The sequence below is a fragment of the Podarcis filfolensis genome (genome assembly GCF_964270895.1).
Source record: "Podarcis filfolensis genome assembly, chromosome: 6".
Classification (NCBI taxonomy): Eukaryota; Metazoa; Chordata; class Lepidosauria; order Squamata; family Lacertidae; genus Podarcis; species Podarcis filfolensis.
Window position 1 is genome coordinate 94,371,236 of NC_139609.1, and position 26,854 is coordinate 94,398,089.

Here is a 26,854-nt window from a genome sequence, read left to right on the forward strand (position 1 = left end):
CAAGGCCATTCTATGGCTATTTTAACACAGGGAGAGTTTGGCACAAGGGAGGATCTCCGTTTTATTGGCACTTAAAGCCAGACCTAACAAATCAGCAGTTTCCAGAACAATTTGAGTACTGCCAACTTTCAAAATTTGCACTTCTCCTAATTGTGCAATGCTGTTGTCCAGCAAAGTAGCGCATGCATGAAAAGGCCATACATTGGTGAAGGTAGCATTCTCGAATATATGCTCTTAGAGAAAATAAGTTTGCAGAAAGGTGCCTTTTATGCAAAAATTGCACACACAAATGTGTATATCTGGAGAAATTCACACTAAATTGCTGGTGAATTTTCACGAAGAGCTCTTTTAAAATCACACACTGACTCAGGGAATGCGAGGAACCAAATACAGTACAAGATTAGAAAAATGAGAAACCGAGAAATCAGCACATTCTGAACCTCTCCAGACTCTCCCCTTCCTTTTTTTCTTCCATCCTGCTTCTCATTGGCTTCAACCTCACACAACATTTCTTCCTTTTCCTGCAGCCGGAAGGAGGCCGCCATTTGGAAACTGGAGCACGCGACTGAGCTTGCTCAGCAAATTGCCCTCGGCAAGGAAATCTCTGAAAAACGTAAGTGGAAGCAAACCGTAGTGTTTAGTAATAACCATAATAGGTTCTGATGCTCCAAAAGCAACCATGATTTGGATTGTACATTATTTCAACATTGTATATTTACATTGTTCTAACCTGCCCAGGGATTTTTATGTTGAAGTTTGCATAAGAAATCTAATCCAATATTGTCACTGTCTATATTTTCCAATAATTAACTAGGGTTGATTGAGTCACGTGCCTTTTAACCGATTGACCAGTTGATTATCTACACAAATGAGTTTGCATATCACCAGAACCTTCATATTGGCTGTTATTTTGAGATGCTGAAAATAATAATCTTTAACGCTTTTGTTAGGGCTTGCAAGATTCAAGGTGCAATTGTATGCACGCCGATCAAGATATTGCTGTCAATTTGAGGCATCAACTCGGAACTAGGGGTGGGGGACAAATTTGCTCGGTGTGGGAGAATTTTTTCCTGGGGATTCAAGTACAGAGGCTTACACCCATTTCGCAGTTGGTCAGACTTTATTTTGTAACGCATTACAGGACAAAGCCCAAAGGGTTTAAAGAGTCCACTCCTGCTCTATACCAGGGTCTCCCGCTGTTTTTCGACTACAATTTCCACCATCCCAGACCACTGGTCCTGCTAGCTAGGGATGATGGGAGTTGTAGTCCAAAAACAGCGGGAGACTCAAGTTTGGGAAACCCTGCTGTATGCCTCCTTGGTTACTTTTTGCAGTTAGCTCCTTCCACCACCTTAAACAGTGGGGGCTGTTGTAATATAATGTAATAATACATTGAATAACATGCAAAGTCATCAAGATGCATCATGCTTTAGTGTTGAGTGATACCTTAGAAATGAGTGATACCATTTAAATGTGATTTTTTCATGCTTTTTTTAAAAATCAAAACGAAAAGCAGGGTTGAGCAGATTTATGATTGAGTACAGGCGAAAATGATGCAATTGATGTTTTGGTGATTGGACGTCTGTTTTACATTGTTGTTGTTGTTTTAAAAATACACAGCAGTGAGGCAGTCTAAGTTCTGGGCACTCAAAAGCTTTGATCTTCCTGGAAGCGTCCGGAAACTCAACCCGAGCCAGAACCGTGCCATTTCAGAGGCCTTGAGAAAGCCTTTCACACTCATCCAAGGCCCGCCAGGTGAGTTGACAGCATGGGTGTGTGTGTGTGCGTAGTTGATTCTTGGCGGGATGGGGGTTGGGGTGTCGCTGGTATTAAATCTGCCCCAACTGTTCCATGACTTTATTTATACATATCTCATTAAAAATCCCATTAGAAGTTCAGTAGAACCAGCGCCAAGTCAGGGATATCTGCGCTGGTAGCTCAGTCGGTAAAGCATGAAACTCTTCATCTGAAAGAGTGGTGCATTCCAGCTCCATGTTGGGCAAAAGATTCCATCATTGCAGGAGGTTAGACTAGATGACCCTTGTTTTCCCTTCCAACTCTATGATTCTGTAATGGCGGGCCCCTCACTGCTATTTCCCCTCCTCCTTGTCCAGGGACTGGCAAGACCGTGGTTGGTGTCCATATCGTCTACTGGTTCCATCAGCTGAATCTGGAAGAAAAAGGGAAGCATCCAACTCTGGATGCTGAAAAAGCAGAGAGCCACATCATGTACTGTGGGCCGTCAAACAAATCCGTCGATGTTGTTGCTGGTAATTGTCTTTGTTGAGTGCAGAGGATCCATTCTTACATCATGGAGAAGCAGTCAAAGTGGAGATTGTCTGGGGTGTAAAATTGGTTGGGCTGTTTCCATCACAGCTGTGCTCCAAATCTCTGCTAAGACCCCTCTGTCATTGAAAGTCTACTCAGTATTGATCCAGGGTAGATTCCAATGTACAGTGGTGCCTCGCAAGACGAAATTAATTCATTCCGCAAGTTTTTTCTTCTTGCGAGTTTTTCGTCTTGCGAAGCACGGTTTCCCATAGGAATGCATTGAAAATCAATTAATGCGTTCCTATGGAGACCGCCTTCAGACCAGGTCCGGGGACAGTCTGTCCCCGGACCTCTTCTGAAGGCTGGCGGGGGGAGAAGGACTTTTCTCCCCACCGCCAGCCTTTAGAACAGCCTTCTAAATGTTGGCGGTGGGGAGGAAAGCCCTCCTCCCACCGCAAGTCTTCAGGACAGGTCCGGGAACAGAGGGGAAGGCGCGCAGCCCCGGGAACAGAGGAGAAGTGCTGCGCACCTTCTCCTCTGTTCCCGGACCTCCCACTGCAAGCCTTCAGGACAGGTCCGGGAACAGAGGAGAAGGCGCGCTGCGCTTCCCCGCTGTCCCCGGAGATTTCCCTATGGGCTTTCGTCTTGCGAAGCAAGCCCATAGGGAAATTCGTCTTGCGAAGCCGCTAAAAATCGGAAAACCCTTTCGTCTTGCGGGTTTTTCGTTTAGCGAGGCATTCGTCTTGCGGGGCACTACTGTATAGTTAGCAGAGTAACAACTTAGACACGTTGCAGGATTCCCCCCAAAATAGACCAGAGGCAATTAATATTTCTTCCAGCAGAGCTTTGCTGCTACTGAAGGCAAATGAGCATAATGGTCACAAATCCAATACATTCAGGATTGGCACTGTCCGTAAGAAATCCAGTTGCAGCAGACTTAAACTTAAAATAACTTATAATAAGACTAAACCTTAACACTATATACAGAACACCACACCAGAAGGAAGAGAGACAGAAAGAGAAAGTGAAACCCAGGCTCCTTCTGGCCTCTTATTATAGTCAGCATTATTATAGTCATCTCTTATTGACAGAAGAGATAACAGAATCATTTTACACCAGCTATACTCAGCTTCTCTGAAGGAATAACCCAAACATCATGAACCTTCTGCTTGTTTCTTTCACACACAGAAGCTTCCAGAACCCTCTTGAATTAAATAGAATTGGAAAGATCTCTTCACATCAGATTAATACTTTCTGCACTAACTGACACCCTTCTGCTACTTCCTGAATGCCTTTAAATCCCCTATAATTCTCTCTACTGTCTGAAACGTCACTTTTCAGGATGTGACCTGCGGTGAGGTGGAACTTCTTGAAGAGTGTCGACCCGATAGTCAATCCCAAATAAACGTTATTGAACAAGCAGGAAATAGCAAATAGAAAGAAAAAAGTGTTTAAAACAAATAATGCGAACTTGGATTGTTGTTGTTAATAGTAATAGGTCCCGCTGAGACTCAAAAGGGGCTTACAAAACTTCAAACAATACAGATAAAATACAATAAGCCAAAAACAAATAAAAGAGAATCATTAAAAAATTATTAAACTGTAATAAAATAAAAACATTTAAAAGCAAATCTATTAAGTTACAGATAATAGAAACAATAAAAACGGCACAGCACTGTTAAAAGGAGATTACTTCAAACTACAATCTTCACCTGCCAGCAGAAAGACAGCAAGGAGGGAGATTCCTTTAAAAAATTGTCTGGTGTCCGCTCTGCATAAGACACACTCCCTGAACTCCGGGGTGGAGCAGTAGTTTGCTGCCTGTCCTGCTCCTAATAATATGTACAACCTGTGTACAATGAAATTAACCTTATGCCCTAAATGGATCCCCACTCCTCAGTCAAGCCAGCCTTCTGGTTTTCCTGCAACAGTAAGGTGGCTATCAGCTTCCCATGACTCTTCCCCACCTCCTCCAACACAGGCAGAGCAGTCCTCAGTATAAGAAGCTGCCAGAATTTATAGTGACTTAAATTCAGCCCACTTTAGTAGCACCAGGTGAGCCAGCAAAGCTATGCCTGAGCCAGGTTGAGGGAGGTATACAGGTATTTCCCTGACGGAGCTGGAATGAGGGACTTGTGCTAATGTAGCCCTGGCTGGGCCCTAGTTTATCCCCAACAGCCCAAGATCCACCAATTCCCAACACTCTCATGCTGGTGGCTTTGGGACCTGCACTGTTGGAATGTTTGTGAATATTCCGAGACTTCGTAGCAAATTGTACGGGCAGGGCCTCTCAATTGACAGCCGAGTTTAATTTGTTGCATAGGAACAGCCTAGTGTCTATAGCATCTTAAGTTTTGGGTCGCTTTTAATAGGCTGCAGAGTTCATTTTTCAGCCTAGCTGTTTTGCTGCCTCTGCAGAGATGCTGTTGAAGATGAAGAATTCTCTGAGGCCCTTGAGGGTGTATGGAGAAACTATAGAGACCATGGATTTCCCCTATCCAGGAAGCAGCCTAAATGTGTCCCGGAAATCCCAGCGGGACTTGAAATCCAAGCCGGAGATCAGGTTCGAACTTCAATTTCCTCACACAATCAGATATGTAGACATTTTTCTAACAGTGCTTAAAGTTAAATCTGCTTATTTATACGATTTGATACAGCTGAATGTTGTTTCTTTTCTAGTGGGAATAATATATATAAAACAGATGGGATACCAAACCATAGTTTGGTGCTACAAGGATGATCCTGGATGCAATATTTGGCTTGTGCACTTCTCCTTTTCCTTTCCTTGGCCCTGTGTTGAACTAGTTCCTTCCTGGTTTCTGGCAAACCATGGTTTCCCATTGCGTCTGAAGAGACAAACTCTGGTTTGTGCCTACCCTGGAAACTAGGATTGCAACTGCAATTTGAAGTTGGTTTGATGCAGCAAGCACAAACAATATTCTGCAGATCTGGATGTTGTGGCAAACTATACTTTGGTGCAAACCAGGAAGGAGTCAAGGAAACAAAGAACATTGGGTGGGGAAGAGAGAGAGGAGGGTGGAAAGAGAGTGTTGCAAATGAGCCCAATATTCCTTCCAGACTTGTGAATAAATAATAATTAATTGATTTGCAGTGTAACCCTTCGCATGTTCATTTGGAAACAAGTTCTACCAAGTTTTCTGGGGCTTTCTCCCACATGTGTGTGCTAGGATTTCAGCCTCTGCATTTTTACAGATCAAATTAAAGCAAATGACATTTTAGCAAAGCTAAATGGAGGTACTTTTTGAGAAGTGGGTTGGAGGAAACTTAATGAGCCCAGGCTCCAAACGTCTTACAGGCAATGGACCTCTTCATATATCTTTCCATTTTGTCTAGTAGAAACACATCAGGATCCAAAACGGCCCTAAACAAATTGAAAAGGGAGTCTGAATTCTCGGTTTTGTCAATAAAATAGTCCTGTTGATTGACTAAAGCTTTAACTGAGTAATGAAATGATCTGAAAGTCTGTAGCCCTAGTAACTTGGAATGATTTGGGAGAAAGCTTGCAAGGGGTAGCGCTTATTGCTTGTGCATTGTGTTTAGTCTTTAACTTAAAAGGTAATACTTTCTGCACAGGGACATAACTCTACACTACGTGATCCGTCGTCCATCGAACCCTTTTGCGAGACAAATCTGTGAATTCGATGCACGTGTGAACAGAGGGGAGGAGATAGCAGAGGATGAAATTAATGAGTGAGTGCAACACAGACCTAGTTTTCTGCCAAGCCTTCGATGGAGAAACCTTTTATCTTATTATTGCTTTGATTTGCATTCTGAGATTTCAGAATCAGCCCTTCAGACAGTCCTTTGGTGATAGGCAGTCTCATGGGCCCAGTTCAAATGTAATGGTAAAAATGGTAAATGGTATGTGAATGAGCCCTGGGGGCCTTGCACTGTCCCGGCTCCCTTTCTAATGTGTGTCAGAATAGGAGATTGAAAGCTCCTGCTTTTGATTTGTAACAAACCACAGTAGCCTGTGATGTCTTCACTCGGAGAAGTCCAGTTTGCTTGAACTATGGTTTGCTTGAACTGTGGTTGGAGAACAAGCCAGGTTATTAAACCTCGGTTTGATTCTGGTTTGTTCTCACTAACCGGTTTCAACAAACCACCATTTCCCAAGCATGGACATCACAAAGAACTGTGGTCCTGTGGGGAAGCAGGATAATGGGCTAGATCAGGGGTCAGCAAGTTTGATCTTTCCTGGGCCGGATTGGTCCTGCGGAGATCTCTCTGTGGGCTGGACTTTCAGCGTCTGCTCATGCGCACCTGTGAAAGCGAGTCCCTGTGCTGTGCTGCACCAGTTTAGCGCAGCGTGCGAGCGGGCTTCTCAGTTGGGGGGGTGGCTCGTGGGCTGGTCAAATGACCTCCGCGGGCTGCTTCTGGTCCATGGGCCTTAGGTTGGTGACCCCTGGGCTAGATGGACTTTGCTGTAATTCAACGGGACTCTTAGGTTGCTCTCAGCTGACTATGATGAAGTCTCCTGAGTCTTCATTTTCTTTCAAAAACGTCAAACTTTTTAAAACATTCTAGCCTTCGAGAGGTGCAGGAAAAGTTCTGATGCTTTGGTCTGCTGAAGTCTCACAGAGGAAAGGGCACACCAGGCTGGATTTTATGGGGGTTTGGATTTGGGGACCTCAGTCCGTTCAGCATCTCTGCATCGCTGGTTCGTATGTTCAAAATTCCACTGTTGCTGCAGCCTCATAAAATTAATAATATGTGAGCCAGCAGCCGCTTATCTGTGGTTTGCCTCAAACAAAAATATACTCCCATGCCCACAAACATGGTGGCCTTGTATCTTGGTGATGTAACATATTACTTCACCTGCTTCCTCCCAGGGCTATCATTCAGTGGGCGGCTGTAAGGAAAGCTAAGCGCATTCTCATGGTGCTGGGCTCTTAATCTGCTATCCAAACAGTATCTATGCTCCAATCTCGCAGAAACATGCCAAAGTACAAAATGTGCAGACTTTGCTCCCCTCCTAGTGGCGCAGCAATAAAACTGCTAGCACATTTGCAAAGCTAAAGCGGGTCCGGATGCAGAATCCTACTCTTGAGATTCTCAGCTTCCCTTTTTCGCCTTTCTGGATCTCCCCCCCTTTTTTAAAAAAAATTCAAGTTTCTAAGCCTTACAAAGGTATGCTTCAAAGTGTGTGAGTGAAGCCTGCTGAAGTCCCATTGGCCAGAATAATAACAATAAATTTATTATTTATACCCCACCCATCTGGCTGGGTTTCCCTGTTGGGCGGCTTCCAACAGAACACTAAAAACAGAATAAAACCAAACATTAAAAACTTCCCTAAACAGGGCTGACTTCAGATGTCTTCTAAAAGTCGGATAGTTGTTTATTTCCTTGACATCTGATGGGAGGGTGTTCCACTACCGAGAAGGCCCTCTGCCTGGTTCCCTGTATCTTCGCTTCTCACAGTGAGGGAACCAGCAGAAGGCCCTCGGAGCTGGACCTCAGGCTGAACGATGGGGGTGGAGATGCTCCTTCAGGTATACTGGGCCAAGGCCATTTAGGGAGCTTGTATGGTCCCAGCAGCCACTTCCAGTCACTACTGGAACTTTTCAAGTTGGGCAAGATGGTCAGAATGAGTGGAATTAGTTGTGTATCTATAATGAGAGGTTCTCGGGGTAGGAGAAGCTAGGGTGCCAGAGTGCAGAATTGTATTACTATTACCATTTATTAATGGATTTAAAGGGGATGTAGAGGCATCTGCCTCCCTATAAGGTTTTGGGTCATGTCAAGGTACTGAGCTGTCTCCATTGCGGTTTTGCAGTTATAAGCAGTTCCTAAACAAAGCCCGGGCACACGAGCTGCAGCGCCACGACGTCATCCTGTGCACATGCACCACTGCCTCCGCCGCATCCCTGATGGAGCACCTGCAGGTGAAGCAGGTGCTGATTGATGAGTGCGCCATGTCCACTGAGCCAGAGACCCTCATCCCGCTGGTGAGCTACAAGAAGATGGAGAAGGTGAGCTGGCCGCTTGCGATTACAGCCACGGCGGTTATGCTGATGGCTCGTTTATTTAGATATCCCTCAACGCCCAGACGGGCTCCTGTTTTATTTCATGAGGTTGCCGCCAGGGTCCTCTGCAGATTGCTGCTGGACTGCAGCTCCTGCAACTGACTACTGACCAACCTGCTTAGGAGTTGGTGGGAGTTGGGAGTCCAGCAGAATTGGGGAGGGGCATGGGTGGCACGTTGCCAACCGCCAATTTATTTACTCATTCATTTGTTTATTATTATTATTATTATTATTATTATTATTATTATTATTATTATTAAATTTTATTTATATCCCGCCCTCCCCAGCCAAAGCTGGGCTCAGTTTACATAAAATCACAATCAATTAATAGGAATACATTCTAAAATCAATTCATTCTATCATCAGTTCAGAATCAAATTAATTCAGAATCAAATTAATTAAACTTGTCGCTCAAAGGTATCCAAGTGACTTGCAGCAAATAATAAGGCACAATACATAATGCGACGGGGAGGGAATAATATAATACAGTGGTCCTCAATTGGTGGTCCGCAGACCACAGGATCCATGACACATACTTGTCTATTGTCTGGAACTTCCTGTTTTTGGGGGCTGTGAGATCACAGCACCCAAAAATGTGTGTTTTAGGGCTCCGTGCTCTCTTGCGGTTCATGTGACTCCCACAGGCCAGCTTTGTACTGGGACATGATGGAGGGTATTATTATTATTTGATTGATTGATTGAATTTATATACCATTATATTATATTATATTATATTATATTATATTATATTATATTATATTATATTATATTATAAATTATATTTATTATATTGTATTGTATTATATTATATTATATTATATTATATTATATTATATTATATTATATTATATTATATTATATTATATTATTATATTATATTATATTATATTATATTATATTATATTATATTATATTATATTATATTATATTGAATTTATACGCTGGTGGGAGCCAGCGTGGTGTAGTGGTTAAGAGCAGTAGTCTTGTAATCTGGTGAACCGGGTTCGCTTCCCCGCTCCTCCACATGCAGCTGCTGGGTGACCTTGGGCTAGTCACACTTCTCTGAAGTCTCTCAGCCCCACTCACCTCACAGAGTGTTTATTGTGGGGGAGAGGAAGGGAAAGGAGAATGTTAGCTGCTTTGAGAGTCCTTCGGGTAGTGATAAAGCAGGATATCAAATCCAAACTACTATTCTTCTTCTTCTTCTTCTTCTTCTTCTTCTTCTTCTTCTTCTTCTTCTTCTTCTACTGGCCTATACCCCAGGCGTCTCAGGGTGGCTCACAGAATAAAATCAAGATATTCACATACCAAAAACTACCACAGAGGTATCAATATTTCCAGAAGTTGGGGGTCTGCAGTACTTAGCTAATTGCGAACCACTTATATAATCCATTAATTTTTTCACATAACTCCATGGGGGGACGATGAAACCATAGCAGCCATATAAATAGTAATGAACAGCTTTGTTGTTGTTTAGTCGTGTCCGACTCTTCGTGACCCCCTGGACCAGAGCACGCCAGGCACTCCTGTCATCCGCAGCCTCCCGCAGTTTGGCCAAACTCATGCTGGTAGCTTCGAGAACACTGTCCCACCATCTCGTCCTCTGTCGTCCCCTTCTCCTCGTGCCCTCCATCTTTCCCAATATCAGGGTCTTTTCCAGGGAGTCTTCTCTTCTCATGAGGTGGCCAAAGTCTTGGAGCCTCAGCTTCAGGATCTGTCCTTCCAGTGAGCACTCAGGGCTGATTTCCTTCAGAATGGATTGGTTTGATCTTCTTGCAGTCCATGGGACTCTCAAGAACAACACTAGCAGCGCTCAAATAATAAACAAAGTGATACTCTGACTCACTAATTAGCAAATAGACAAAACCTCAACCTCCCCCCTAGTCCCAAAAACCATTCACATCACACCAACAAGTTTCGCCCGTTTTGAAGTTGCCCCGGTTGCTCCTCCTCAACATAGCGGGCATCACCACAATTATTTCCTTCCAGGTGGTCCTACTGGGGGATCATAAGCAGCTGAGACCAGTGGTCCACAATGACTTCTGCAAGACCCTCGGGATGGAGACGTCGCTCTTTGAACGCTACAAAGACTGGGCTTTGATGCTGGATATCCAGTACCGCATGGTAAGGGACGCAGCTGCTTGTTGCGAAGTTGAGGCGAGGCTGGCAAAGCATGGCGTGCCACCTTCTGGGTTCTTTGGAAGAAAGGAGGAATTGCAGCAGGATGCACAATACTTTGTTCACCTGTTCTGCCTTTTGTTTCTTGCTGGACCGTTCCCCCTTGTGTTGGTTTATTGGGGGATACTGTGCTAGATCATTGGTGTGGGTTTTTTTGTTTGTTTTAATCTGTTTCTCACATGGTAACATTATCTCCAATATGGTTCTTTACACTGCATGAGTTTTAGTGCTGATAGCTGCCCTGGGCACATTTTTTTTGGGGGGGGGGGAGGCAGGTGAACACCACTAAATACCATATTGGCCCAAATATAATAATAATTTATTATTTGTACCCTGCCCATCTGGCTGGGTTTCCCCAGCCACTCTGGGCAGCTTCCAGCAAAGATGAAAAATACACTAAAATGTCACACATTAAAAACTTCCCTGAACAGGGCTGCCTTCAGATGTCTTCTGAATGTCAGGCAGTTGTTTATCTCTTTGACATCTGATGGGAGGGCATTCCACAGGGCGGGTGCCACTACCGAGAAGGCCCTCTGCCTGGTTCCCTGTAGCTTTGCTTCTCGCAATGAGGGAACCGCCAGAAGGCCCTCGATGCTGGACCTCAGTGTCCAGGCAGAACGATGGGGGTGGAGACGCTCCTTCAGGTATACTGGACCGAGGCCCTTTAGGGCTTTAAAGGTCAGCACCAACACTTTGAATTGTGCTTGGAAACGCACTGGGAGCCAATGTAGGTCCTTCAAGACCAGCGTTATGTGGTCTCGGCGGCCGCTCCCAGTCACCAGTCTAGCTGCCACATTCTGGATTAGTGTAGTTTCCGGGTCACCTTCAAAGGTAGCCCCACATAGAGCGCATTGCAGTAGTCCAAGCGGGAGATAACTAGAGCATGCACCACTCTGGCTATACAGTCTGCGGGCAGCTAGGGTCTCATCCTGCGTACGAGATGGAGCTGATAAACAGCTGCCCTGGATACAGAATTGACCTGTGCCTCCATGGACAGCTGTGAGTCCAAAATGACTCCTAGGCTGTGCACCTGGTCCTTCAGGGGCACAGTTACCCCATTCAGGATCAGGGAGTCCTCCACACCACACTTTTTTCTCTTTCCAAATTCTGATCGTGAAAAGTTAAAGTGCGGATTACGCTGCCGGCAAAGCGATGCAGCTCCGCCCCCCCCAAGCAGCCCAGGAGCCCGGGGCAATGGCACCTTCTTGCCCGCTGCTCCCAAGCCTCCCCCAAGCCGCCAAATTTTAAAGGTGCAGCTTATTTGCGGGTGCGGCTTATATTCGGGCCAATGCGGTAAATGAATTATTGCAGCCCTTTGCTACCACTCTCCCCGACATTTGGTATTCAAAGGTAGAATGCCACTATATATGGCAGTTCCATTTAGCGGTCATGGCTAAGAGATGCCCCGCATTGTGGAAAGGGCAGGTTCCATGTTGGGATCCTTAGGAGAGAGATTGAAAATAAAACTACCTTTATACAAGCCTGTGGTAAATCTACATCAGACTTTCCCACATAATACTTTTAATTGTTCCTTTAACTGTACTTGTGGTTATGTGTGTGTGTTTTCCCTCAACATGCTTGTTTTACCCTGTAGTTTATGGATGTGGATATTTTATAACTGATTTTTAGACTTGTAAACTGCTTAGAAGCCATTTTGGCACGTAAGCGGCTTATAAATTTGCTGCTGCTGTTGTTACTAACAACAAATGCCTGCCTTTTTTCATCCCATCAGCACCAGGACATCTGCCAGTTCCCCTCCGAGGAGTTTTACAACAGGAGGCTAAAGACCTGTGCCAACCCTGCCCGCGGCCACAGCACCCTCTTCCACAAGGACAGGGCCGGCTGCTGCGCCATCGTCTTTGGCCACATAGAGGGGCGAGAGAAGAGTCTTGTGGTCTCCACAGAGGACGGCAACGAGAACTCTCGGGCCAACTTGGAAGAAGCGGAGCAAGTGGTGAGTAAGGAGTAAGGGTTTGGCTCCCTTCGGTTACCCCTCGTGAGGAACGCACTGAGAGTAAACCCCGAAGGGGGGGAAAATCTACCCTCTGCCTTGCGGGACATCTTCGGGAGAAGATAAGGCTAAGGAATAAAACATGCACAAATCTGGAGTGAAGTCTCTAAGGTGGTTAGATGGCGCCTTGTCCGCCTCCTTCCAGCAACTCCTGCAGCCAAGCTGGTGCCAAACGTCTTGCTCTGCTTTTCTTTGGACCCCATCAGCCAGGCTGAGAAGGGGGGTCTTGTTGTCTGGGCAGCCTAGGACCTCCATACACTCTGCCCAGCCTTGCACCCCAGGGAGGTATCCTTGGTGCTGCCAATTGCAGCAAAAACAGCACGGAAGGCGGCAGTTATAAGTTATCTTCCTCTACAGCCACAGCAGGCGCTGTGATTCTCCAGCGGTTTGACTTCAGCCTCGAATGCCCACATCTATCCACCATCCAGCAGTTATTAAGACAGTGGCACCTTGGTTTACAAACTTAATCCATTCCAGAAGTCTATTCTTAAACCGAAACCATTCTTAAACCGAGGCGTGCTTTACCCAATGAGGCCTCCCTCCACTGGTGCCCTTCCACCGTTCAGATTCCGTTCTTAGACCAAGGTAAAGTTTGCAAACTGGGACACTGCTTCTGGTTTTGCGGAGTTCTTAAACCGAATCGTTCATAAACAGGACTGTTCTTAAACCGAGGTACCACTGTATTATTTGCTGTATTTATACAGGTCGTCTAGTAACATGCTATTTCTGTGACTCACAAGAAATAAGATATTAAAATAGAAGAACCAAAGAAGTATATACCAGCATGAACCCTTTTCAGCCTGCAAAGAAAAAGCTAGTTACACATAAGATGTTAAGAACCCAGAATTTTAAGATCACAGTTTATTTCTTTGCGCGATTTGATTTTTGTTGTTTTTAAATATTGTAGCAGGCTCTCCACTGTTACCCTTTTGACTCATTTTTATCTTCATCAAATTCCTTGTACACCATTTAGAGAGTATTCCAATTAGCCAGTATATAAGCTGTCAAAATAAATGAATAAAAATAAACTGAGCTTTGGGATAGCTTTGCAGGGGCAATCAGATGTTGATGGACTTGCATTGCCTATCAACCCCAGTCAGCAGTCAGGGATGATGGGCTTTGTAGTCCCAACATCATCTGGAGAGCCAGCCCTAAATTGGAGACTCCATCTGCCCGGTGCATCTTGGGTTCTGTTTCTGAGTCACGCTACTGTGGGTGAAATAAACAAAGATGCTGTCTTTTCGCTGCCTTTCAGGTGAGGATAGCAAAGCAGCTGACACTCGACAGAACCACCAAACCTGCCGAGATTGCCATCCTGACTCCTTACAATGCTCAGGTGGTCGAAATCAAGAAACTTCTTCTCCAGGCAGGGCTGCGAGATGTCACCGTTTGCACCATCATGAAAAGCCAAGGTAAGTCCCACCTGTGTGACACGGGGTGCTGCGTTTTAGCCAGCATGACCTGCCAGGCATTGATGGCCTTCACACAGTGCAGAGTTAACTGTGGAACTCTCTGACACAGGAAGCAGCGATGGCCACCAGCCTAGGTGGCTTTCAAAGAGGATTAGACAAATTCAACTAGCCATGATGACTCTTGGAGGCAGCAATACTTATTAATACCAGTTTCTGGAAACCACAGGAGGGGAGAGAGGGCTTTTGTGCTTAGGTTCTGCTTGCAGGTTTCGCACGAGCATCTGGTTGTCCGCTGTGTGAACAGGATGTTGAGCTAAAAGGGCCTTTGGCCTAGCCCAGTAGGCTCTTACGACCTGAGAAGCAGCCGCCCTGCACTGGGAAAAACATCCTGTATCTGCACACAAGCGTTTATAATTATCCCTACGGCTAATCTTCCCTGCTCTTCCCACTCCCAACTGCCAGCTGTGTGAGCGGTGCAAAGGAACGAAGTTTGTAACTTCCGTTTGCTGCAGCAAGGAACTGCTCTTGATAAGGTGAAGTGCACCGCACTTGGGGGTATCTTTTTCTGATAGCGCAAGGAAATGGGAAGAGCTGGGAAGTGTTGGTGCTGACCTTTAAAGCCCTAAATGGCCTCAGTCCAGTATACCTGAAGGAGCGTCTCCACCCCCATCATTCTGCCCGGATGCTGAGGTCCAGCGCCGAGGGCCTTCTGGCGGTTCCATCATTGCGAGAAGCAAAGCTACAGGGAACCAGGCAGAGGACCTTCTCGGTAGTGGCACCCACCCTGTGGAACACCCTCCCATCAGATGTCAAAGAGATAAACAACTACCTGACATTTAGAAGACATCTGAAGGCAGCCCTGTTCAGGGAAGTTTTTAATGTGTGACATTTTAATGTATTTTTAATCTTTCTTGGAAGCCGCCCACAGTGGCTGGGGAAACCCAGCCAGATGGGTGGGGTACAAACAAACAAACAAACAAATAATTTTTATTAAAATATAACTTTATTGAATAATACAATCAAATTTCCAGATATATCTGCAAAAACACAATTATTTACATATTTGCCAAACATAAACCGTGAAAGGAGATAGAAAATAAGAAGAAACGAAAAAAGAAAAAGAAAATAAAGAAAAAAGAAAATGCTGTTTTCCATAAACAGTAATTCCAGAATTACACTTACATACATTATAAAATAAAAATCATTCTCCTTTGCCTCTGTTCTTCCCTTCCATCCCTTTAGATCCCTTAGGATCTTCCATAATCCATATTATTATTATTATTATTATCATCATCATCATCATCATCATCATCATGCTTGCCGGAGGACGGGTCATGTACTGTGGCAAGCAGAACTGTGGATGAGAAGTCATTGGCCCAGAGTCACCCACCCCACGCTAGTGAGTTAGGGGTATTCAGAATGCCTCTGAATTCAGTACTGAGCGGTATCCAGTTCTCCTCTGAATACCAAGTGAATCACAAGTGAGGAGGATGCTGTTGCACTCATATGCGCTCCCCATAATGTGCCCCTGCTTGGCCACTGTGAGACCAGGACGCTGGGCTAGAAGGCACTTTGGTCCGAACCTTGGAAGGGCTTTTCTTCTCGTGTTCCTACAAGGTTCCTGGGTGGATCAGGGCTTAACCATGTTGCAATTTCTGGCCTCCAGGAAGCGAATGGAAGTACGTCCTGGTGTCCACTGTGCGGTCTTGCTCCCGTTCCGAGGTCGACCGGAAGCCTACCAAAAGCTGGCAGAAGAAACACTTGGGTTTCGTGACCGACCCGAACCAGATCAACGTCTGCATCACTCGGGCGCAGGAAGGGCTCTGCATTATAGGTAGGTGACCTATATGCCCCACGGAGGACCTTAAGGTCCATAAATAGCAACACCCTAGAGGTCCCGGGCCTTAAGGAAGTCAGATTAGCCTCAACCAGAGCCAGGGCCTTTTCAACACTGGCCCCGGCCTGGTGGAATGCTCTATCTCATGAGACCAGGGCCCTGCAGGATCTGATTTCTTTCCGCAGGGCCTGTAAGACAGAGTTGTTCCGCCTGGCCTTTGGCTTGGAGTCAATTTGATTCCCTCCCCCTCTTTCTTTTTTCTTTCTCCTCCTGTTGATGAGGCCGCTTTTTAATGTTTTAATGTTGTATTTTAATCTTGTTTTTAAGTTGTATTCACTCAACTTGTTTTTATTATTGTTTGTTAGCTGCCCTAAGCCCGGCCTTGGCTGGGGTATAAATAAAATTTATTATTATTATTATTATTGAAGGTACGTGGCTTAAGGGAAACAGTGAGAGATGGGCAAGTCCGTTGCTGTGGAGCCTTGTTTTTGCTGGAAAAGATGCCTTCTTCAGAGGATGAAGCTGCAAAGAGAGGGGTGGACTGCTTTTCATTGTTGCTTAACTCTTCTCTCTTTCCCCCAACCCCCCCCCCCCCCGGCTTTGCTTACAGGAAACCGTTACCTCCTGGAGAGCAACCCTTTGTGGCGTAGACTCCTCGAACACTACAGGAGCCGCAGATGCTTCACTGATGCCACTGAGATCCAGGTCATGAAGGTGCAGGCAATTCGCCGATGAGAACCAACGGCTCTTGGGGGAGAACCCCTCTGCGTTTTTAAGGCACCTGTTTCACAGGCGCCTTTTTAATGGACACGATAATTGCTGGCTGGAGGCAGAACACGTGGCCTGTCTAGCGCATGGGAATGGCTACTCAGAAGCTACTGTGTAAAGAACACGCCTCTGGGATGATATGCAAGGCGCTACCGTTTTAGCCATTCAGCCGGGAAGAAAGCACAACGACCGACCTCCAACCTTATTTTGGTGATTGCACTAGACTGTGGCCAGCACAGCACCACATGGCTCAGGCAGCATGAGCTTGTGATGTGCCTGGGTGGGCCTGACTCTGCCATGCTGCCTTCTCGTAAACCAAGAGACATGGGGGCTGCGTCAGTGGTGCTGTCTTGGACGCTGGACTTCTCTGGATGGCACCACTTGCCACACTGTGCTGTTTTCTGAATGCATTCCTTTTAATTTTGTGTATATGTGTAGAGAATCTTTTAGAATGGGGGTGGGCAAAATGTTGGGTGGCTCTGTGGACATGCCAGTTTGGGATGTGCATCTTAGCTTTTTGCTTTGGGGTCCAAATGGATGCTGTAGAAAACCAAAAGGAGATCCAAAACAGGATGTTCAGGATCCCACCCATCTGCCAAAGGAAACTGCACCAGCCCTGCTGCAATTGCCGCACCAATTCCTTGCTCAAAGCGAGCAGACCAGCTTAGTGCATTTGGGGAAGAGAGACACCGCAATGTACAGAGGACCAAGCCCAAGTTAAGTTTTTGTTTTTTTAATAATGAGGCCATCACAGCCATTAAACCCAAATCACTTACTCAGGGTGGCCTCTCTCCTGGGGAGCTTTTTTGTACAAATGTTTTTAAAGTGGCCATTTTAAATTTTTTACTTGAAAAGTGTTTCCTCCTGGCAAGAATATAATGTATATTTTTTGTAGCTTGCTTTTAAAAAGTTGCACCTACTGTAGAACCGCAAACCCTGTGACGCTTTGTGCTTTTCGATCCACCAGCAATTCTGGACATGCAGTGCAAGTTTCCAGAAAATAACCTGGTGAGCCAAGAATGACCAGGTGTTGCAAAGTAGCTTTTTCTCCACACACACACCCATCGCCCATGATCTCTGTATGGGCCTTGATGATGTCATTTCCAATCCAGTGCCTGGTCAGGCTAGGATAACTGAATGTAGCTGCCCAGCTTTGCTGGGCACCGTCTCCCAATATCGCATGGCTTTGAGAACCTAGTTCAGCAGATCCGTGTGCATTGCACTGTTTCCACACGGGTTGTGTGCACTGCACCAGAGGAGAGGAGATAAGGCTTACCTTTTATCATTCCATTAAGTGCCTACCTTAAAACAGAAAGTCTGCATGAGGCTTGATGCACAGGGACCTTGATGCTCAAAATGAGTTGCCAGTCAGCTTTTGCTGGACTCTGCTGTTCTGGCCTGGCCTCATCCATCTCTGCAAAGCCCATGGAGGTGAACTGAGCCGTGTTTGTAGTAATTTGCTGAAGCTAGACTACTTTTTCTTCAATAACGAGGGTTGTGGGGACTGTTTTTCTGTTCCGGCACCTCTCCACTGTCTTTATATTGTCGTGATGTATATATGGGGCTGCTTTTTATATTCTCGTGATGTATATATGGGGCTGCAGGTGTGGTGGGATGAGGGTCTTAGAATTCTGCAAGCAGCAAACCTAATTATTGTGCAAACCTTTGGAATCCCCTTTCTCTTAGCATGAGGGTTTCCCCTCTAGAAATGTTTACTTATTGTCAGGAGTCTTAATAGCAATAAAAGGGGTGGGGGGAGACTCTTTTCCCCTTAGTTCTACCTCGATTGTTTTAAATGTGAATGTTTGAACTTTGTTAGTGCAAATGCAGCTTCGTGAATCACTTTGCTCTGGAACAGGAAGTTTTGGACAGGAGTGCTGATCTTATAATAACAGCAGCGGATGTATAAAGAAAGAGCAAGTCAATATACAGACACTCACTCGCCCTTTCTTTGTGCAACGGTGATGGAAGCTTTTAAGCCAGCCTTGGAAATTAAAGCTGCCAGCCCATTTTCACTAGCCTTCATGCTTACTACATGGGTAGCAAGTGGCATAAAAAGAAAATAAGCTCCACATTTTATTACATAGAATAATAAAGCTTTCATTGCAGGCTACCCAGAGGGCGATCCTTACTTGCCACAGGTGACTAGGCATATGGCTGTTTACATTTTCATTTTAAACTCCCACCTCTGTGCCCTGACTTGATATCTTCCCCGCCCACATCCTGTCTCCCTTCCACAATCTTGTGCTTTGGCAACTCTGGCCAACATGGCCAATGAGAGTTGCAGCCCCAAAGGTGGAGTTCTTGGGAAGGCAGTAAGATTGGTTGCTGTAAGCCACAGGAAGGGAGAGGGCTCTTGTTTTCGAATCCTGCTTCTGGATTTCCCAAAGGTATCTGTTTGACCACTGTGAGAACAGGATACTGGACTAGAACGGCCGTTGGCCTGATCCAGCAGGGCTGTTCTTATGGGAGACCAGGTTGTGTTCTTTCTTCCCATTCTACATTAGCTACTCTGCTCCTGGCCAACTCTGTTCCTTTCTTCCACTTCCAACTTTGTGCCTTATACAGTAGCTGCTGCATACCTGGCAGAAATCTACAACCTGCACTGTTGCTCCTTCCAGAACCACAATTGCCTCACCTTTCCCTCACCCTTCTGCTAGGTTAGCAAGCTGTTGACTCCCACTTTCCCCTATCTGACCAATATCTTTATCCAGAGGGCACAAGCTAGGTTATAGCAAGGAAATACAAGGTAAAATCTTTGTTCCCCTGTAGCAGTGACCTCAGGGACCCATTCCTGCTGGAAGTCTGTAGTCGGGACCTTTTACAGTTCTACGTGGCTGTGTTTGGTGATTGTTGGAGAGGTACTGCTAGGCGCAAACCCCTGGGCTCTTCTACTACACATACTTGCTGAAATGAATGGGATGTATGTAAGTGGACCTGTGCACAGGTCTGCATTGCAGCGGGTTGGACTAGATGACCCTCAGGGGTCCCTTCCAACTCCACAATTCTGTGATTCCAAGTCTGATTCATTTCAGTGGGGCTCGCGAAGGAGAACCTCCTCCTGGAGTCTATCGTGAGGAGCAAACGCTGCAGTAATTGGCTGCGTCCTAGCCTCAGCATCCAGCGACTGCAAGTGATCCACTTGCTTTTCGTCAGTAGAATTTTATCTTCAAATAGCTGCAACGTACGTGGCTTCAAGAAAATGTTCAACATTGAGTATTTTTTTTAAGTATTTAGAGGTTTGTGCCGTGTTATCGTCCCAATACATTTCTACTTAAGACAATCAGTATAAATGCAGAGGCAATTTGAAAACGAAACAAAAAACTTAGTGCAATAATGTCGTTTAAACACAAATGAAGTGCACGGTTCAGCCCTGCCCCACTAATGAACTGAGCGGGGCCTAGCTCTTGCACAGCCCCCATGCATTTCATGAGTTTCCAGCTGAGTGAGTTTCCAACGCATGAAATGTTGCTTTTCTGTGAAATGGACTGAAAGACAGATGAGCCGTAACCATAGAATCAGGATTGTAAGCGTTGGAAGAGACCCAAAGGGTCACTAGCCCAACGCCCTAAAATACAGGAACCAAGTTACACGCTGTTTTTATACATATACTGCTATCTTTACTTGTTGGCTTTGATTGTATCTGTTGGATTCCATTTTTAGGGTGCACTGTAATTTTTTAAAAAAAAAAACTGGATTTGCATGTACAATTTCTTAAGCACCCTTTTTGAGGGCCTGAAATTAAGTTTAATAGATTTGAAGCTTTAATGTCTATAAATTATGGCTCCTTGTACTATTTTTGTTGTTGTTTCAATTTACAGGCTGATTAAAATATTTCTGTGATGTTTATATGAACCTTAACATTTTCAATGATGCTGATTGTATTATGCGAAATAAAACTTTTCTGAATTCTGATTGGGGTGATGAATTATTTTGGGGGGGGGTGTTTTAGAGGAGTCCTTCCCAGCAAACTCCGGAGAGCTGAGAGACTGAACCTGAGACCTTCCTTATACAGAGGTAGGAGCGTTCTCTCTACCTCTGAGTTATGGCCTCCTCACTTGAGGGATCAAATTTTTAAAAAAATGCTCCCAACTAAATAAACCCCCACAAGGTGAAAGTTAATGGTTGCCCCGCCTCTAAAAGGGTATTTGTTGTTGTTGTTTAGTGAGCACTCAGGGCTGATTTCCTTCAGAATGGAGAGGTTTGATCTTCTTGCAGTCCATGGGACTCTCAAGAGTCTCCTCCAGCACCATTCAAAAGCATCAAAGGGTATTGCAGTTGGAAAAGGTTCAGAAAACAGCAACGAAAATAATCCAAGGGGTGGAGCAACTCCCTTATGAGGAAAAACTGCAGCTTTGGGGGAATTTTTTTAGTTTAGAGAAAAAGCAAGTAAGAGAGAACGTGACACAAGTCTATAAAATCATGCATGGAGCAGAGAAAGTAAAATTAGAATTCATGGGCATCCGATGATATTGAATGTTGGAAGAACCAGGATAAAAGAATACTTCTTTACAAAGTTCATAGTTAAACTATAGAACTCCAAGCTACGGAATTTATGCCCTTGGCACACACAGGCTTATTTGTTAATCGACAGACAACTACACAAGAGCCCCACAATACAATAGATATTTGTGATTGGGTTTTGGGAGCTCTTGTACATGTCAAGAACATGAGCCTGCTGGATCCGGCCATAGGGCATCTAGTCCAGCATCCTGTTCTCGCAGTGACCAACCTGATGCCTGAGGGAAGCCTGCAAGCTGGGCATGCACTTTGCCCACTTGTGATTCAGAAGCATAATGGATGGATGGAGGGCATAGCCTTTGATAGCTTTGCCTCCCTGGATGTTTGCAAAAAGCAGCTGGACTGGGGCATGTGGACGGGGACTATGGCCCTGGGGGAGGATGAGAGAATCCCTCCCACCATATTCCCAGTGATCCCCTTGCCCCCCAAACTGCTGTTGGCCCAGTTAGCATCTTCAGGGGCAAAATGAGCATCTTCAGGGGCAAAATGATGCTGGGTGAAAGGGCTGATCTCCCTCTCCTTTAGTCTCTAGAGGGACCGCCTCTCCTGATATGCCCCGCGGAGGACCTTAAGGTCCACAAATGACAACATTTTGGAGGTCCCAGGTCGCAAGGTGGTTAGATTGGTCACAACTAGGGCCAGGGCCTTTTCAGTACTGGCCCTGACTTGGTGGAATGCTCTGTCACAAGAGACTTGGGCCCTGCGGGACTTGACATCTTTCTGCAGGGCCTGCAAGACAGAGCTGTTCCACCTGGCCTTTTATTTAACCTGTATTTTAACCTGTATTTTAAATTGGGGTCCCCCCCCATTAAGTTTTTACTGTAATTTTATTGGTGTTAGCCACCCTGAGCCTGGCTCTGGCCGGGGAGGGCGGGATATAAATAAAAATTATTATTATTGTTGTTGTTGTTGTTGTTGTTGTTGTTGTTGTTGTTGTTGTTGTTGTTGTTATTATTATTATTATTATCCTATCCTACAGTTGTAAGGGACCCCCCAGGTTCATCCAGTCCAGCCCTCTGCAATGCAGGAATCTCAGCTAAAGCATCCATGACAGACAGCCATCCAACCTCTGCTTAAAAACCTCCAGTGAAGGAGAGAGTCGTCCACCTCCTGAGGGAGTCCGTTCCACTGTGAAACAGCTCTTACGTATTCATTTCCCTTCCCATGAAACATCGCCAAGTGATTTGACAGCAAAATCATGAACAATAGAAACACGGTGTGGGTTTCGTGGGGGGTGTCAAACAGCTCTTACTGCCAGCAAGTTCTTCCTGGTGTTTAGTTGGAACGGAATTACTTAACCCCTGTAGCCCCATGGAGGCTTTTGGGGACTGGAGATATAACCAGATCTGTATTAAGAATTTGGCTCTCAGTATTTAGAACTAGTGACCTGCCTGCTCTTCAGGTGCCCTGGGGTAGTAAAACAACAATAGTGATTTGTAGGAAGCCAGTGAAAGAGAGAGGTGTTTCAAGTAAAACTTTCCTCTCTTGCTGCAGTCTGGAGCCTAGAGAAGCTCAGAAATAAAAGAAACGCCTGACACTCCACAGTGGGTGGAAGGACCCAACAATCATAGAACTGCAGTTGGAAGGGACCCCAAGGATCATCAATCCAACCCCATGATGCAGGAATATGCAGCTGTCCCATATGGGAAGCGAACCTTCATCCTTGGCATTCTCAGCACAATACTTTAACCAACTGAGCTGTCCAGGCTCCAAATTATAGTTGCATATAAAGCTGGCGCGAATTTTGGAGGAGACCCAAGAGAAGGCAGAATAAACAGAACCGCGTGTCTAAATATGGCTGGCAGAGGGAACACAAGCCATCATCTGTTTCCTGGACAGCAAGGAAAAGGCAGATGTCGCTGCCATCATCAGACCATAAGCAATGTCTGTGATGAGCTGGACTCCAATAACATCAGAGGGTCCACAGCTCTCCCATCCCTGCATTAGAGCATGTCAGGAGGATGTTCCCCATGCCTGGGAGAAAAGAGCAGTGGCCCTGAGGCAAGCCAGGCTATCAGTTTGAGTTCCAGCATCTCTCTGAGAAACACTGGGCCGCTAGTTTAAAGGAGCCTTGCAGTGGCCCAAGATGAGCCTTGATGGTTTAGATCAAGTCCGTTTCTCACTATGGCAAACTAGATTATTGATTTGTTTGGATTTTTATTCAGCCCTTTTGCCCAAAGGAGCCCAAGGTGTCACCAAACAAAATATTTTTAAAATAAATTGAAAACAATCAAATACCCTCATGGCTAAAAAATGTCATGGTTGCCAAGAACTGAGATGTCTGTGGAAAGTCTCAAAATGGGTTGCGAAAACAATAAGCCTCCTCATCTGTCGTTTCAGTGGCTTTTTGCCTCTGAGCATCAAACTAACCACTAGTAGCCATCTTAAAGACCACTGCTATATCTTGGGGGCAGTGGTGGGTTCGCAGAACAAAAGACACTGGCTTTTGCTGAGTTCCATTTACACTAGGTGAGACCAAGAATATCTCTTTATGTGACCAAGAGCTGCATGTCTTCATATGGCCCACAAGTGAAATCCACCAGGGCTACTATCAACTCTTTTCCCCCAACCCAATCTATAGGACCTAACTTGAAAGCCCTTTGGATAGCATTTCCTTGGCCAACCATCCAACTGGAGAAGCCAAAACCAGGTCTTCCCTGCTATCTACATGTTCTAGTAAAAAAAAGAAAAAAGTGAATTGGTACAATTTCAGGAAGTCCAGAAGGAAATGTTAGAAATGCACCGTGAAGCTTGTTTTTGCCAATTACATCTTTGCCAGTTCCTAATAGAAATGAGGATGATATCTGGACCTACACTGAAAGTAAAGTTTTGAAAGTTTTGAGGAAATGTCAGAAGTTCATTTCATTTCTCTCTGTCCCCCTTAAAACCTTAAGAATCACCAGTCAGCACCATGAGATTACCAAAAATTACCTTCATAGGTACACTGTTACTGACTCCTTTCTCGCCTGTGGGTGGCTGGTGTTTGGATGTGGGTCTGGTGCCTTAAAGGCGGTAAATCTGGACTGGGCGACATTCTCCCCCACTGCTGTGGGCACCTCAGTGGTCTACAGATTACTGTTTTGGCAGCTGAAGGCTTGCCATATTTCCACCCAAGACCAGAAAAAGCTGGTGGTTTGATGCAAAACCTTTAAAAATAAGTTTTTAATTTGACTTATTTTACATTCCTTGTGAATTGCTACGATGGGAAAGTCAGGGTTCAGACATAGAAGTCTCCATTTCTTCCTCAAGGTACGGTTTTGTCTTAAGCAGGATGGAATCGTGCCACTGTTCATAGACAAGTGTGTAAGTCTCTGCCCTTTTGACAGTGAACCTGTACAAACGGTCGGGCAACAGGTTGTGGATTTCGCAGGTGTGCGACGTGACCGGCATGATTCCGCAGTGGACTCGCTCTTGGGGAGTTCTGGGCTCCAGCAGCTTAAAGCTGAGTTCGTACTGTTCGAGCTGCGGCTGCTGGCTGGTAACAAACCACTTGAGACTCACCCAGTCCTCGTGAGCCACCGACTCCCTCCGGTCAAACATCACGGGCATCTTTGTGCTCAGGACAAGCCTGATGTGAGGGATCTTGGTAATCCCGACGTCCGATACCAGGCGGTGCTTGACGTACAGCCTCCCAGGTACCAGCATAGCAAGGAAATAATCCATCTGCTCAGAGAGACTCGACAGCCTTGGTTTGACAGCGTCCCATCTGGAGAGGAAAGTCATCATGTCGTAGGTCTCCAGGAAGTGGACCAGCTCCTCCCGACCTTTCTCCAGCTCTTCCAACAGGTCAGACAGGAGCAGCAGCTGGATTTTGGTTTGGATGGTCCCCACTTTCTTCATCCTCTGGAACCTCCAGGGGTCTATCAGTTGGAACATGGTGGTGGGGAGCATCAGGTGGTTCTGATCTCCCAGTGCCAAGTGCTTAGGCAGGATTTCAATGTAGTAGGAGCACTTTTTCAGAAGCTCAATCCTCTTGTGATGGCGCTTGAGCAGGTGGAGGCTGAGGTCTGAGTGCAGGAACTCCAGCACGACATTCTTCCTCTCCATGTACATCCTCCAGGCTTCATTCTCCTGCTCCTCTTCGCTGTACACCACTGTCTGGAGGTTGGCCCCTAACTTGTTCAAATAGACATCAATAGTTCCAATGTTCATCATGCCTGGGCTGGAACACAAGAACAAAACAGGCACACAAAGGAAGAGCAGGTCAGCTGAAAGACTGCCATCGCGGTGGCTTCTGAACCCCTCTTAATTTTGGTTCTCAGAGGCTTGTAACCCAAAGTTTGTCCAGTTACAAATGTGATAAGGGTCTTCCTCTGTTCTGAAGCTCCTGGACCCTTTGCCATTCCTCTCCTGGTTTCCCTCCGCCTCTCAAACTCCTCCCACTGACCCTTTTATTCATCTGGATCACTCCCTATGGGAACCCTACTTTCCTAGACTCCTCTGGGTTCCTTGGCTGGCTGCTGTTCTCCTTTCCGGGGCTCTTGCTTAGTCTATACGCCTAAGGCAGGGATAGGGAGCCTGTGGCTGTCCACAGGTTGTTGGACTGCCGTTCCCATAATCTCTGACCACTGAGCCATCCTGGCTGTGGTTGATGGGAGCCAGAGTAAAACAATATACATGGAAAGCCACACATGCCCTTTTCTAGGATCTGAGCAGTTCTGCCAATGCATACTTCCAGTTGACAGTCCAGCCAGACATGTTTAGGAAACAGAGAATCTGCACCAATGGGAGCTAGAGGCCTTCTGGCAGTGACCAGTAGGCAACTAAGCTAATTCCTCCTGGAGGCTACCTTACCACCATCAGACAATCCCTTAGTGCATTTATAGTGTATGTGTGGAAAGCAGCAGGAGGAAAGACAAGATGCAACAATCCTTCAAGGCTACAATAATGTCTGCTGCTCATCCTGGAACAAGGTATTTCCCTGGCACACTTTTGTGGCGCTACACTCTGCTTTATTTAAGAGGTATGGCTAAGCTGGGATGCGGGTGGCGCTGTGGGTTAAACCACAGAGCCTAGGACTTGCCGATCAGAAGGTCGGCGGTTCATATCCCCGCACTGGGGTGAGCTCCCGTTGCTCGGTCCCTGCTCCTGCCAACCTAGCAGTTCGAAAGCACGTCAAAGTGCAAGTAGATAAATAGGTACCTCTCTGGCAGGAAGGTAAACGGTGTTTCCGTGTGCTGCACTGGTTCGCCAGAAGCGGCTTAATCATGCTGGCCACACGACCCGGAAGCTGTACACTGGCTCTCTCGGCCAATAAAGCAAGATGAGCGCCGCAACCCCAGAGTCGGTCACGACTGGACCTAATAGTCAGGGGTCCTTTTACCTTTACCAAGCAGGGGTTATGCTTATGACATCTCCTCTTTATATTATTCCATTTTCGGGGCGGGGGCGGAATCCACTTATGTTGGCCTTTCTGAGTGCCTGTCAGGGAGTGCAATATCAAGGCAAACACATAGGCGCTTGGGAGTGGGCATATGTCAGTGTGACCCAAAGCCTGAAAATGGTGGATGGACTCGTGTTTTTGTTGTACAGCAGAACTCTCAGAAAATCTGAAGCGTGCGTAAGGACAGGGAGCCCTGCCATGAGACATCCCTGAATGGCTGCAAGATGTTTCTAATGTACCTTCTTGTGACAGCATGTTTCCTTCTCTTGGCAGCGCTAGGGGCACACACACTTGAGCACTTAGCTCAGTTGAAACACAGGCACTAGTAGTTTTCTGCAAGCCTGACAGATGTCATGACCCTGAATGAAACATTCTGCAGGTTTTTCAATAATATGAGCATATCATGCAAAGATGCACCATGTCCTT

At 45.8% G+C, this 26,854-nt stretch overlaps 2 protein-coding genes across 3 annotated transcripts in view; one reads left to right on the forward strand and one right to left on the reverse strand.

The window, feature by feature from the left end:
* Window positions 1–20,439, forward strand: part of HELZ2 (helicase with zinc finger 2) — a 52,362-nt gene extending 31,923 nt beyond the window's left edge. Inside the window, exons 10-20 of one of the 2 annotated variants that reach the window (XM_083618258.1) lie at window positions 528–613; window positions 1,621–1,755; window positions 2,115–2,270; window positions 4,690–4,834; window positions 5,866–5,982; window positions 8,069–8,264; window positions 10,308–10,442; window positions 12,229–12,450; window positions 13,763–13,919; window positions 15,586–15,753; window positions 16,367–20,439. In XM_083618258.1, the coding sequence (XP_083474384.1) occupies window positions 528–613; window positions 1,621–1,755; window positions 2,115–2,270; window positions 4,690–4,834; window positions 5,866–5,982; window positions 8,069–8,264; window positions 10,308–10,442; window positions 12,229–12,450; window positions 13,763–13,919; window positions 15,586–15,753; window positions 16,367–16,491 (1,642 nt within the window). In that variant the 3' untranslated portion in view covers window positions 16,492–20,439. Of the gene's footprint in view, window positions 1–527; window positions 614–1,620; window positions 1,756–2,114; window positions 2,457–3,035; window positions 3,848–4,689; window positions 4,835–5,865; window positions 5,983–8,068; window positions 8,265–10,307; window positions 10,443–12,228; window positions 12,451–13,762; window positions 13,920–15,585; window positions 15,754–16,366 lie in introns of those variants that run through there. The other variant, XR_014549153.1, reaches the window with a different exon arrangement.
* A 3,753-nt stretch (window positions 20,440–24,192) lies between these two features.
* FNDC11 (fibronectin type III domain containing 11) overlaps window positions 24,193–26,854 on the reverse strand; it is a gene marked incomplete at its 5' end in the record, with an annotated part of 5,592 nt that continues 2,930 nt past the window's right edge. Inside the window, 1 exon segment of the mRNA XM_083619064.1 lies at window positions 24,193–25,207. Coding sequence (XP_083475190.1) covers window positions 24,256–25,207 — 952 coding nt within the window. The 3' untranslated portion in view covers window positions 24,193–24,255.